The 14,161-nt window shown below is 36.0% G+C and overlaps 1 protein-coding gene across 1 annotated transcript in view; it reads left to right on the top strand.

Annotated features, from left to right (window-relative positions):
• GART (phosphoribosylglycinamide formyltransferase, phosphoribosylglycinamide synthetase, phosphoribosylaminoimidazole synthetase) overlaps positions 1–14,161 on the top strand; it is a 41,969-nt gene that overhangs the window by 9,844 nt on the left and 17,964 nt on the right. The window contains 13 exon segments of the mRNA XM_077118897.1: positions 2,091–2,137; positions 2,139–2,187; positions 3,220–3,394; positions 4,349–4,460; positions 5,519–5,587; positions 6,189–6,314; positions 9,258–9,345; positions 9,577–9,662; positions 9,934–10,102; positions 10,992–11,223; positions 12,873–12,967; positions 13,344–13,453; positions 13,821–14,019. Coding sequence (XP_076975012.1) covers positions 2,091–2,137; positions 2,139–2,187; positions 3,220–3,394; positions 4,349–4,460; positions 5,519–5,587; positions 6,189–6,314; positions 9,258–9,345; positions 9,577–9,662; positions 9,934–10,102; positions 10,992–11,223; positions 12,873–12,967; positions 13,344–13,453; positions 13,821–14,019 — 1,557 coding nt within the window.

Genomic DNA, 14,161 nt, shown 5'->3' with positions numbered 1-14,161 from the left:
AACTATGGTATATACGTACAGTGGACTACTACGCAGCAGCTAGAAGAAATGAAGTTGTGAGGCATGCAACTAGGTGAATGAACCTTAAGGACTATATGTTGAATGAAATGTCAGGAACAAAAAAACAAATATTATCATGCCTCAATCATTTGGAATAACTGTAATAGAAAAACTTGGGTGAACTGAAGTGGAGAACATGGGATATCAGATTGGGGCCTATTGTAAAGAGTCCTAGATTGTAAAGTCTTAGAATAATCACATATTCAGGAGTTGTAACTGTTATTTCTAAATTGTGAGATACTGAGCTGTTTGTATATAACCTGGTCATTCCCAGAAACTAAGACTCAGAGTTAAAGTACTAAAACTGTGAATGTCAGCAGTACCCCATACAGGTGCTGTTGAAATAGTTGAAAAAGTGATCAGACTTCAAGTTGAGATACAAATGAAGGTGATCTGGATAGGACTAAGGTAACTCCGAATACAGGCTAAAGGGTGATATTAGCTATATTTTAAAACTTCATCTTCTGTGTGAGACCAAAGGGAGAGTTGTTTATTTGGTACAAAGTTTATTTTTTGGGTAGTACATTACCTAATTTAACTTGTATGGTCGGTTTAGTTGAACACCATAAGTACATGGAATCTTGAATAGAGCATGAGATTTTGTTGCTTTGTCCAGGTTAGTGTAATGCCCCGATATTTCCCAGAGTGATTTGGGCAGTGAATAAAGAAGTATTTGCAAAGTCCCCGTGGAGGACTGGGGAGAATGGAGGAACTATTCAACTTCCCCATTTGGAGAATTTCTGATATTCTTTCAAGCAGTGAGGTCAACCAAATCAGTAGGCTGAGCCTTCGATATTGGGGTTCTCCCCTATGAAACTTATTCCCGCAAAGAATAGGCTAAGCCTACTTAAAATTAGGCCTAAAAGTCATCCTCTGAGAACCTCTTTTGTTACCAAATGTGGCCTCTCTCTCTAAGCCAGCTTGACAGATAAACTCACTGCCCTCCCGCCCATGTGGGACATGACTGCTAGGGGTGTAAATCTTCCTGGCAAAGTATGACAGAACTCCCAGGATGCACTGAGACCAGGCATCAAGGGATTAAGAAAGCCTTCTTGACTCAGAGGGGGAAAAGAAAATTGAGACAATATAGAGTTTTAGTGGCTGAGAGGTTTCAAACAGAGTTGAGAGGTTATCCTAGAGGTAGTCTTTGCATTATATAGATACCCCTTTTTAGTTTATGGTATATTGGAGTGACTGGAGGGAAGTACTGAAACTGTTGACTTTCATTCCAGTAGCCTTGATTCTTGAAGATGAATGTATAAAGATAAATCTTTTACAGTGTGACTGTGTGATTCTGAAAACCTGTGTCTGATGCTCTTGATAACAGGATGGATGGATGGATGGATGGATGGATAGATAGATGGATAGATAGATGGATAAATAGGTAAATAAATAAGAGTGTGATAAATGGTGAAAAAAATTGGGTAGTAGAAATACTAGTGGTCAATGAGAGTGAGGGGTAAGGGGTATGGGATGTATGAGTTTTTTTCTTTTTCCATTATTTCTTTTTCTGGAGTTATACAAATGTTCTAACAATGATTATGGTAGTAAATGCACAACTATGTGATGGTATTTTGAGCCGTTGATTGTATACCACATAGGGACTGTTATATGTGTAAAGATTTCTCAATTAAAATATAATTTAAAAAAACAGTTAATAAAACATTTATTCCAGAAAAAAAAAGACCAGTTCCAAGTATGAGCTGTGATATACATTCTGTTTACTGTGCAGTGAGTAGCAATGACATGAACATCATAGTTGATCAAGTACTTTATAGCCTTTTGGGACATTTACCAGTATTTTCGTGTAACTCCCTACAATGATAGCAGAAAACTGAGCTTTGGTCATTAGCCTAATGTTCTCTACTCTGAATGTCTCCCGATGCAAATATCCCTTGTAGCAAATACAGAAAACCAAGAATTAAAGAGTATATCAAAGTATGTTACTGAGTTTCCATCATTACACAGTTAATACATAATGAAGAATGTGTGTAAATGAGGTGGATTTGTTTCTTTTGTTGCGTTCACAGATATCTCAATCAGCGATCATACTACCCTTGCTCAGTTCTGCAAAGAGGAAAAAAATTGAATTTGTAGTTGTTGGACCAGAGGCACCACTGGCTGCTGGTAAAGTTCATTTCTTTTTATTGTTACAGTATGTCCAGTGTCAACCTGAGTGTTCTAGTTTGCTAGCTGCTGGAATGCACCACACCACAGATGGATTGGCTTTTAATAAAAGGGGATTTATTTCATTAGTTCTTCAGAGGAAAGGCAGCTAACTTTCAACTGAGGTTCTTTCTTACATGGGAAGGCACAGGGTGATCTCTGCTGGCCTTCTCTCCAGGCCTCTGGGTTCCAACAGCTTTCCCCGGGGTGATTTCTTTCTGCATCTCCATAGGCCTGGGCTGAGCTGCGAGTGCTGAGAGGACATATGCTGAGCTACTTGTGCTGTGCTACTTTGAGCTTTCTCATTTAAGTACCAGCCAATTAAATCAAACATCATTCATGCAGCAGGCATGCCTCTTAGCTGACTGCAGATGTAATGAGCAACAGATGAGGTTCATGTACCCAAATTGGCTCATGTCCACAGCAGCAGAACTAGGTACCTTCAACTAGCCAAGTTGCAAACTGAATCTAACTACCACGTGGGGATTAACCATCATTTAATATTCATTTTGCAGATGAAGACTTCTAACATAAGACTGGCTGAAAAAAGATTTTTATTCTCTTTAAATTCATAGGTACTAGATTTTTTTCCCAAACAGCAGAAATTTGATGAATGAGAGATCAAATTTTGTGTGTTCCCTTGATCTCCTAAATTTTACCACTTTGGGGTTACTGTCACATGTTGCAAGAAAAAAATAGATTGGGCTCAATCCTCAGCCTTATTTTAGTCTCCTCTCTTCTGATGTTTATTTAATAATCCATGTAATTAAGCATTACACATAACTTTTGCTGGATATGAGTCACATTAGTGACATTTTTGTTTATATCCAGTATATTACTTAGCTAACTTCTGCCTCCAGTCCTCTGCTTTGTCTCGCTGAGCCTTGTTTAGGTGAGCCTTAAAGTATAGATTTAGTCTAAGCCTAATTTATCTTTAGTATGAAAAGCCCCTGGAGAGACTGGTTCACTTAAGCTACTTGTTTTCATCCATAGGAATTGTTGGGAACCTGACAACTGCGGGAGTGCGTTGCTTTGGCCCCACAGCAGAAGCTGCTCAGTTAGAGTCCAGCAAAAGGTTTGCCAAAGAGTTTATGGACCAACATGGAATCCCAACTGCAAAATGGAGAGCATTCACCAAACCTGAGGAGGCCCACAGCTTCATTATGAGGTAGATGGAAAGTTCTACCTGTGGAGTGCAGTTGTTTCATTATGGTAACGTGGGATTCTAGGCCAATATAATTTGTATGATCTTATGGCTTTACAGAAGGGTGATTTTTTTATAGTTATTACTGAGTAATTCCTTGGAAAAACATACCTATGGTTCTGTGGTTGTGCACTCTTCTGTTCATAGCCAAATTGCCAGGCACAGTGGCATCTTACAACAGAAAGGATATTGATTTTTGTCATAATAATTAACCAGAGTGAGGAATCATCACTTGGTCTTCTCCAATTCTAAATCTTAAAAATTGAACTTTCTTGTTCTCTATTATATGGAAAACAGAGCAGTTAATGAATGTTAGTAGACTCATGCTTTTTCCTCTTTTTAAAAAAAAAAAAAAAAAAAACACTTCTCCCTGCTACCTGGTATATATGTTTTTTTAGTCAGGTCTACAGGTTTTCTTAGAGACTGATCATATAATACCAGGCATATGCCTGGGGTAAATAACAATCTTGTTACTTACGTTGGTTAAGTGTTCTTCCAGATCCCCCACCCCACTCAACAGGAGAAACTACCAATAACAGTTTCTTAGGTATAGTTCCAGAAAAGCTCCCTTAGAAAAGCACTAAGTGCTTCTTATTTAACCACATCTTCTACATGAGAGGAAGTACAACTAACTGCTTTGTATATTAAAGTTCTTCCCATATCCATTCAAAGCATCTGCTCTATTCTTACAAGAATTTTTATTCATAATATAGAAAAATGCCCATGTAGTGTCATAAGTGAAAAATGCAAAGGGAAAAATTGGGGTGGAAAATATATCAAAATGATGTTATTATGAATAATGTTTTTTCTTTCAACTTTTCAGTTGTTGCTAAAGCATCCGATTATAAAATCCCAACACATTTTAAAATTTGAATTGTAGGAGTTTATCAGGTGCTGAAAATTAATCTGTCTTCACAGTGCGGACTTCCCTGCTTTGGTTGTGAAAGCCAGTGGTCTAGCAGCTGGGAAAGGGGTGATTGTCACAAATAGCAAAGAAGAGGCCTGCAAAGCTGTACAGGAGGTTATGCAAGTAGGTGATTCTGAAAATTTTAGTCTTCCATTTATACTGGATAAATATTCTTTAAACTTGCAAAATGTTCTTTTTTTTTTTTTTTAATACATGGGCAGGCACCAGGAATCAAACCCAGGTCCTCTGGCATGGCAGGCAAGTATTCTTCCCTGCTGAGCCACCGTGGCCTGCCCCAAAATGTTCTTTAAGAGGGGTTCAAGAGTAGTTCACTGGTAGAATCCTCACCCTCCGTGAGGGAGAACCAGGTTCGATTCCTAGCCCATGCACTTCCCAAACAAATAAGCAAACACACAATCAAAAAAACAAACAAAATTCAACAAATGGTGCTGCAATTAGGGGATAGTCACATGAAAAAAGAATGAAATGTGACCCCCACCATGCAACATACAAAAAATATATATATATATTCCTTAAAATAGTGAAAACATATCTTTTGGTTTGGTTCGTTGTATCTAATCAACAGATAGATATGTTTTTTTTCATAATACTATGTGTTATAATATCTCTAAATGGAATATTACAGATCTAAACTGATAGCTAAATCATGACTCATCTTTTGAAATAAGTTCTAGCATTCCTTGTTGTCTACTACTGAAAGTACAGAAAATCCTCAGACTAAAGGACAATATAAATTCCCAAACCAGCCATAAGGATAAAAGTATTTGTCCTCTGTCCCAGGTCTAAGAGAAGTGAAGCAGTAAATTAATTTAGACTTTCCTTTAATGTTCATCTTGGTGGTTGTGAGTTTTCCCCTCTCGTAGAAATCTCTACCTTTTAAGGCATGCTTTATTACAATTATAGTAGGCAAACATGTATACATAATTATTATAATCAGGAATAAAGATGAAATGGTTAAAATGAAAACGTGTTTTTCCATTACCTTATTTGAAACTTGGAAGGTAAGTACTCAGGAAAGTATTAGTAATGTGGCCCTTTCATCTGTACCAATGTTAGCTCTCTATCATTGTCGTGTTAAAAATCTTAAGTTCTTAAGTAAATTTTAAAAACCTACAAATTCTTACCAAGGTGTTTTGTTTTGTTTTGTAACTTACAATTAGGATAAAGCTTTTGGAACTGCTGGAGAAACTATTGTCATTGAAGAGCTTCTTGAAGGAGAAGAAGTATCTGTATGTATCTTTTTAGCTATTATAGAATGTATAAGAAATTCTGTTATCTGACCTATGAGCCCCCAAAAGACTTGATTTACTCAGCTTCCTTTGTCTAAAAGCATAAACCCCAAGAGTTTCAAAGGAATTTGTAGGTGTTTAGTATTTAAGATGCTACTGGGGGAAAAAAAACTTTAACCTTTTTAATGCTTCTCAGGGTGCCAATGGGGTACCTTAACGTATATCACATTTTAAGTTTCTTAATTCAAATATTCGTACTTCTTTCATAAACAGTTTATTATGTAGTAAATAGTGGAATAAAGTCACCTTAAATCAAGTTTTTAATGCCAGGATGCTTCTTAAAAAGAAAAAAACTGAAATATTTTGAGAGTAGGTTGGTTTCATTCCCTAAACTAGTTAAAAATTGGAGATCTTCAGAAGTTGAATATGCAAGTATTCTGATTTTTGATGTGTATAGCTTATGGTTATTTATGTTTCAACTCATTTCGCTACAAAAAAAGAAAATTTTTCCTCTGAAAGGTGGTACGGTATATGTAATTGACCATATTAAATTACTATTTTTGGCATTTAACTTAAGTGAATTATTTTGTTTTCTCCATAGTGTCTGTGTTTCACCGATGGAAGGACTGTGGCCCCCATGCCCCCAGCGCAGGACCATAAGCGACTGCTGGAGGGAGATCATGGCCCCAATACAGGGGGCATGGGAGCCTATTGTCCAGCCCCTCAGGTACTCGCCAGAGGCATGGCTAAAGCCATGTTTGTTCTCAAAGAGCTCTAAGACATTACTTTTCTTTCTGATTTTTTTTTTTTTTTTTTTTGTAGATTATATCACCAGTCAGTAATTTCGTTTTTCTACTAAATAAAAAGTATCTTCTGACCCCATTTTGTGGGAATCATTATAAGTAGTGGCCAGGTCTCTAAAACTATCCATTTCTGTCTTTGAAAAGCTAAGTAAGCTATGCCAGTCTACAGTATGGTTTGATCAGGTCCTCTCAACACCTCTTTCTTACATCCTGTTTTTAACCCATGGCAACTTTACTGCAATCTAGAATGATCTTTTATTCATCTTTGGATACCCAGGACCCAGCGCACAAGTACTCAATTAATATTGTGCCCGTGCACGTGTGTGTGTGTGATGAATTGAAACCAAGTCAAACCATAATTCGTTTTTCTGGTCTATTCCATAATAGATAAAGTATGTTTCCAAACAATTTCTGGTCAATTTTTATGAAAAATATGCATTGTTTGAATGTATTATAAATAGGTTAGCACCTCAGAAACTCACCCATTCTTTTCAGTGATGTTAGTTATAACAGTTTATCCTAATAATACAGTACTTTTTAGGTATTTTTCTTGATTAAGAGCAAAATCAAATAAGGTTTTTTTTTTAATACTTGACGTATTGGAACTACCATTTGATGATAGTGATTTAAATAGAATAACTCAAGATTTATAAGTATATAAAAGAAGCTTTAGGGTAGCAGAGGACTTTTCTTCGTTTTTATTATATGTTTCAGAAAATTATTTTTGGCAAGTTTTTTTAAGTTCTTAAAATCTGTAGTTTTAGTGATAATAGGTGATTTAACAGTTGACTTAGTCCTAATATGGCTGGCACTGATCTTTTGGTTGACAATAAACACCTATCCAGCCTCTGCTTATAATAATTTACCAGTCCTAGAATTTTTTATTTAAAAAATTAAAATTTTAATGTATATTTGGAAAGGCATTGTGTCTGTGTGTATGTGTGCATGCACATATGTAAGCACTGGAGGGAAAAAAGATTTGGACACACTTGCTAGTTAGGTGTCCTTGAATAGGGCATATATTTTATCTCTCAGAGTTCTTTCTTAGTCTATACATATATAAGGTTAAAATATTTATTCCATAGGGTCATTGTGAGGCTTATAAAAGTTTATGAATTTGGGTTCTAGTAAGATGATGGAATAGGATAGGTCGAGTTCACCCCTGCTCCAAGGAGCAGCTGGAGAAATGACGGAAAGGCAACTGGGACAGCAATTTCAGGGTGTAAATGACCTGAGAGGGTCTTCTACACCACATAGGGAGGCCTAAATTTTCTGTAGCACATAATCTAATTCAGCTTATCTGGATAGAACATTTAAACAATCCAAACACAGGGAGCCCATAATAAGAATGAGAGCCTTTAATCCTGTATAGCTTAATGTAATGCCTGGATACATCCCAGAGTATATTAAGCAGATAATCAAAAAGTATTTGCAAAGTCCAGTGAGGGATGGGAGAAAAAATATAGAACTATTAAACTTTACCATTGGAGAAACCCTTTGTACTATGTCAGGCATTAGGGACATGCAAATCAGCAGACCAAGCCCTTGATCTTGAGGCTTGATCTTGTGAAGCTTATGTATGTAGCAGAGAAGCTTAGCTTACTTATAGGTATGCCTAAGACTTACCTCCTATTTATACATATGCCTCAGAGTTACCTCCTTATACCTCAGAATATACTTATACGTATGCGTAAGAGTTACCTCTGGAGGACCTCTTGTTGGCTCAGATGTGGCCTCTCTCTCTTAAGCCCAGCTCTGCAAGTGAAGTCATTGCCCTCCCCCCTATTTGGGACATGACATCCAGGGGTGAAAGTCTCCCTAGTGGCATGGGAGATGACTTCCAGGGATGAGTCTGTCCCTGGCACTGTGGGATCAACAATGCCTTCCTGACCGAAAAGGGAGAAAATAAGTGTCAATTTTATCAGAGGTTGAGAGAGTTCAAATTGAATCAAGAGGCTACTCTGAGGGTCACTCTTAAGCAAGCTTCAGTTAGACATTGCTTGCCAAAACCCAACAAAAGACATTCCTACCAATCCTAAAGAACACCCAGGGTGTTATATAGGAGTCTACTAAGTTTCCATGCTCTAGGGTAACTTTCTGGAAACCTGTAAGCTCCAAAGTTCCCTGTACCAGGTAAGTCCTGAAATGCAGAGGGGCCAGTCTCTCCAGAATCAACTAGTTCCATCCCCCTATCCAATATCATTAACAGCACCTTCCAACATGAAGAAGTTAGAATGGGCATAGCCCAAATACCCCTGAAGAGTGGGAGAAAGATCAAAGGTGATGGTGGAGTTATACAGAGAAGGTAGGGTTTAACAAATGAGTGTGGTTGCTGAATCATTATGTTGACATTTCTTTTTTTTTTTTACATGGGCAGGCACCAGGAGTCGAACCCAGGTCTCTGGCATGGCAGGCGAGAACTCTGCCACTGATCCATGGTTGCCCACCCTGATATTTCTTTTAATTTCCAGTATTTTAGAGCAACCAGAAGTAAAAACCTTATATTGTGGAATTGTAATCCATACCAAACTCTGAAATCAGTTCTACAACTAATTATTGTGATATGCTTTGAAATTTATTGCTTTTTTGTAAATGTTATTTTTCACAAAAAAAGAAAAATGTCAATTGTGATAAGTGCACAGCTATATAATGAAATTGTGAAACACTGATTGTACATTTTGGATGATTGCATGGTATATGAATACATAAATATATCAGTAAAATAAAAAAAAATTTTTAAGAAGTTTATGAATTTAATCTATAAATGATTGTTCTCATATTCCCCTTTCATTGTCCCATAGGCTACTACTTAAAAGATGATTTTTTAAACTACAAGTTACATTTAAATATTTCTGTTCGCTCCCCAGGTTTCTAAGGATATGTTACTAAAAATTAAAACTACCATTCTTCAGAGGACAGTGGACGGCATGCAGAAGGAGGGTACTCCTTACACAGGTAAGTACCTTGATATTATAAGGACAATTGTATATAGGGTAACTCTCCATCTTGGCAAAACAACTTCTCCATTTTCTCTTTTTTCACCACCTTTGAAATGACCACTGTTACATCATTTGTTATGGTTATTCCATAACTCTTGAATATTTGCAGTTTATTCTAGACTTCATAATCCCAATACAATGTCTTAATTATAAATTTCCTTTTTTTTTTTTTTCTTTTTTAATAAAGGTGTTTTGTATGCTGGTATAATGCTGACAAAGGATGGCCCAAAAGTTCTGGAATTTAATTGCCGATTTGGTGATCCAGAATGCCAAGTGAGTAACAATAATTAAAGATAGTAAAATAATACTTTATAAAAGTTGTGCGTATATGTTTGTTTCTTTCTCGCTTTCTTTGTTTCTTTCTTGCTTTCTTAATTAAAATTTTTTCCAAAATTTAAAAATACCTTGATTATATTACAGTTTATCAGCTTTGAAATAATTGCCTTTGAGAAATATATGCAGGTTCTGCTAGCATCCCACTGAATAAAATGTCTGAGAAAAACTAAAATTTATTTCAATTGCTGTGTTGGTTTTGTTTTTCCAGGTAATCCTCCCACTTCTTAAAAGTGATCTTTATGAAGTGATTCAGTCTACTTTAGATGGTCTGCTCTGCACATGTCTGCCCATTTGGCTTGAAAACCGCGCTGCCATAACTGTTGTCATGGCAAGTAAAGGTTATCCTGGAGACTACGCCAAGGGAGTGGAGATAACAGGTCAATATCAGGAAACAAGTGGTTGGATTACAATGTGACAAATGACTGATGTCACAGTAGCCCTTCTCCCGTGGTAGTACTCTGCTCCTTTTAAAGGTGTGAGGCCATCAGAAACCTTCAAGGGCTTCTTAATATAGCCACATTTCTTTTTGGATTATGTGTGTTCATATATCCAAAATTAATATTTTTAAAGAACTGCCCTCCAGTTCCCATCTTGCACAAGAAAGATGTAAGTGAGCCTTGCCACATTTCCAGAGTGTCACCCAGGGTAGTCTTTCACTTCTTCCAAGACCCAGGGGATAATGGGAATGGATAAAAGCAGGTGAGTATTGGAATAAATTACATCAATAACATCCATTTTTAGAGGCACAGTGACTGAATAATCGCGAATGTATATACAACTTTGTGTGATGTATACACAACTTACCCTGGGTTAAGAAGTTAAGGATTTTAGGCTGCGCTCAAAACTTAATTTAAATTTATCTTAAAATTTTACAGTTGATATGTTAGGGAAAGGATTACTTGAGAATAAATTTTGCATGGCACTGACCCTTTTAGTTACTTAAAAAAGAAAACAAGCAACTTGACTTGAATGATTAATCTCGAACTTCACAAGCCTTAGCTTTTTTGTTCCACATTGAAATAGTAGTTTTAATCACATGTAGAATTAAACAGAATTTTAGGAATGCACTTATCATCCTAAAGCAGAATGGACTACTTTTAGAAAAATGACCTACTAAATATTATGTTAATGCCTGATAGAATTCTTGTAGATTCATTTAAATGAAATAAAGAACTAAAGATAAAAACCTTTCAGAAATTGTAAATCACTTCACAAGAGTAAAATAGTATTGTTACTTTCAGTAATAGGTCAACTGCTCTGTTACAGGGTTTCCTGAGGCTCAAACTTTAGGTCTGGAAGTGTTCCAAGCAGGCACTGCCCTGAAAGATGGCAAAGTGGTAACCAACGGGGGTAGAGTCCTTGCAGTGACAGCCATACGGGAAAATCTCCTATCAGCCCTTGAAGAAGCCAAGAAAGGACTAGCTGCTATAAAGTTTGAGGGAGCCGTTTATAGGAAAGACATTGGCTATCGTGCCATAGCTTTCCTCCAGCAGGCCAGGTAAAATTCTCTGACCAAGGTGATCAGAGCATAATTTTAGAATCGGCTTAAATGGCTATGTAGAAGTCATTCTGTGTTCTTTTCTCTCTGTGGAACTGATCTGACCCTAGGTCTGTATTTAATCTGAACCAAAACTAGTTACAGTAATATTCATACTAAATGGAAAAAGCATCACAGTAGTTCCTTATGTTTGAAAAGTTAAGCAAAATCACAGTGACAATAAGGACTTTTATTTTGAAAACCTTGAGTTATCCTATCTTTTAATATTTAAGATGTATTTCCCTAATTCCTGGTCTTGACAAAAGAACTCATGATGTGAACTTTGGTCATCTAACTTTTGTTATTTGATTTGATTATATTGTAATTGGCAAACTCATTTTATCACTGCATTTATATCTGTTAATGAAATGGATTTTGTTTACCCTTTATTGATTCATTTATTATTGACATGTACAATATTCCATTGTAAACTCAATAAACTATTAATTAAAAATGTGGGTAGTTTGATTTCTTAAGTGTTTATCACATTTAAAACTCTACGGCGTTTAAGGGTAATGAATATTATTTTAGGAAAAAATGAAAAATATTCAGCAACTTGATATTACTGGGAGAAACTAAAAGTTTAAACACGAGTTTTTTTTTAGGATCAAGATTATTAAAATATGCCAAAAAAATTTTGTTTTTCATTTAAAAATTACTAAATACCATTGCAATGCCTGTTCAGGAGTCTGTGATCTTAATTCTAGGCTGAATTCTTTACATTAAATTAAAGGTGAAGAAAATGGCACAATGCCAGTTGTTACCTAGAGAAAAATACTTTTAACCCAGTAGGATTTTGTATCCTAGTTAAGAATGACCCTAGGCTGCTAACTTAACTGAGGTGAACTGCCAAACCTCTCAGCTTTAGTTGTACCCTGGCAGCTTGTTTCTAATAAAAATTCATATTTCTTCACATACCCCTGCATCCCAGTAGGCCTAAATTCTCTAATTTTTGCCAAGCAAAAATTCACAGCACCATTCTTAAACTTAATCTTTCCAACCGCTCCAAAATATTGGCCCCAGGCTATGTAGAAGGTAATGATATACTGAATATCATTGCCTGGTCTTGTGTTTTGGTTTTGTTTTGTTTTTCCATAGTTTTTTGTGTTATTTCTTACTGTCCTTCGGCTCTAAGGAAACTGGTAAAATTATATATCATTGCACTAAGTGTTCCATTTGATCATTGAGGGATTTCTTTACAGAGTTCTTATAACCTTAATTTTCACTTTTTTGTCTTGGTTTTGGCATTCGTTTATTCCCCTATCAAAATTAAACAGAAATATTGTGGCAAAATAGCTTTTTTAGAACTGTCTTGAGAAACACTTCTGGAAGAAATAGTTGAAAAAGTTAGAACAATGGTCCTCAATGGAGGCAATACAATAGAATCAACTGGGGAGATTTTTAAAAATACATTTCAGTTCCCAGGACTTACTCCAGACCAGTTACATCAGAATCTCAGCAGTTGGGGCCCAGGCTTTGGCTTTAAAATTTTTAAGTATCGGGGTGGTAGGGGAGGGTTTTTGAAAATCACCTGTAATGTTACACGTTTTAAGAAAAAATGAATATCCCTTGCATTTAAATGATGTCATGTTTTTCTTTTAATTCTTTAGGGGCCTAACTTACAAGGAATCTGGGGTAGATATTGCTGCTGGAAATATGCTGGTCCAGAAAATTAAGCCTTTAGCAAAAGCCACCTCCAGACCAGGTAAGTCAGATCCTGCACTTTCCTAATTAATTAAATTTGACAAACATTTTGTGAATAAACGTCATTTATTATGTAACTGAGGGAAGTATTTCGCAGTTTTCTGTGAAGTTTTGCCCTACTTATGCAAAACCCATGATCTTCTTTCCTTCTTGCCTCTAATATTAAAAAAAGCATTTCTTGCTACATTGTTAAACTCAAAAGGTTATGTATTCACCTTTAATATTTAATTAATTTCATTATTTTCTTGGTCAATTCTTTGAGCACATGGTGCTTTCTCCCATTCTCACGAAAGACATCTCATTTTAGCGATTATGAAGTGGTTTATTCATGTTTAATTAATATATTAAAATGCAGCAAATAATTTCCACTCCAACAGGCTGTAAAGTTGATCTTGGAGGTTTTGCTGGTCTTTTTGACTTGAAAGCAGCTGGTTTCAAAGATCCTCTTCTGGCATCTGGAACAGATGGTGTTGGAACTAAACTGAAGGTAATCAGACACCTTTATGAGTAAATGCCTTTTGTGAAATATGAGGAAACTTACTGTATAAAGACATATTTTCCCCTCAACATATATAAGCTAAAAAGAAAAACCATACCAAATATATATATAAGATGTCTCCACATTTCTGACACTATATTGTTGAGGCTACGTCTGGATGGAATTGTATTTTAGGGGATAAAAAGGAATATCTGTAGAGCCAAATTGCATGTTAGAATTTAGTCCTTTTTTGTCTTTAGATGTTATAAGCTGCTAGCCAAAAGTCTCTAATCTTTGTAAGCCTCCAGTGATAAAATGACATGATGCAATATGGAGCTTGTTCTCTTACATAGGTGTTTATGTTCTTTTTCTAAAGATTGCCCAGCTGTGCAATAAACATGATACCATTGGTCAAGATTTGGTTGCAATGTGTGTAAATGATATTCTGGCGCAAGGAGCAGAACCTCTTTTTTTCCTCGATTACTTTTCATGTGGAAAACTTGACCTCAATACAACTGAAGCCGTTATCACTGGTATCGCTAAAGCTTGTGGAAAAGCTGGCTGTGCTCTTCTTGGTATGACCATCCCTTTCAATGACATGTCCTTCTTAATGTATTTTAGTCCTAAGTATAGACTTTATAAGTACTAATGTAACTAGTAAGTGAGATTATATAGCACAAGAGTAGGCAAATAAAATATAGGTAATTGACCTACAGA

Source organism: Tamandua tetradactyla, chromosome 10 (assembly GCF_023851605.1).
Source record: "Tamandua tetradactyla isolate mTamTet1 chromosome 10, mTamTet1.pri, whole genome shotgun sequence".
Lineage (NCBI taxonomy): Eukaryota > Metazoa > Chordata > Mammalia > Pilosa > Myrmecophagidae > Tamandua > Tamandua tetradactyla.
The sequence above is the reverse complement of the archived record's forward strand: the minus strand, read 5'-3'. Positions and strand labels throughout refer to the sequence as shown.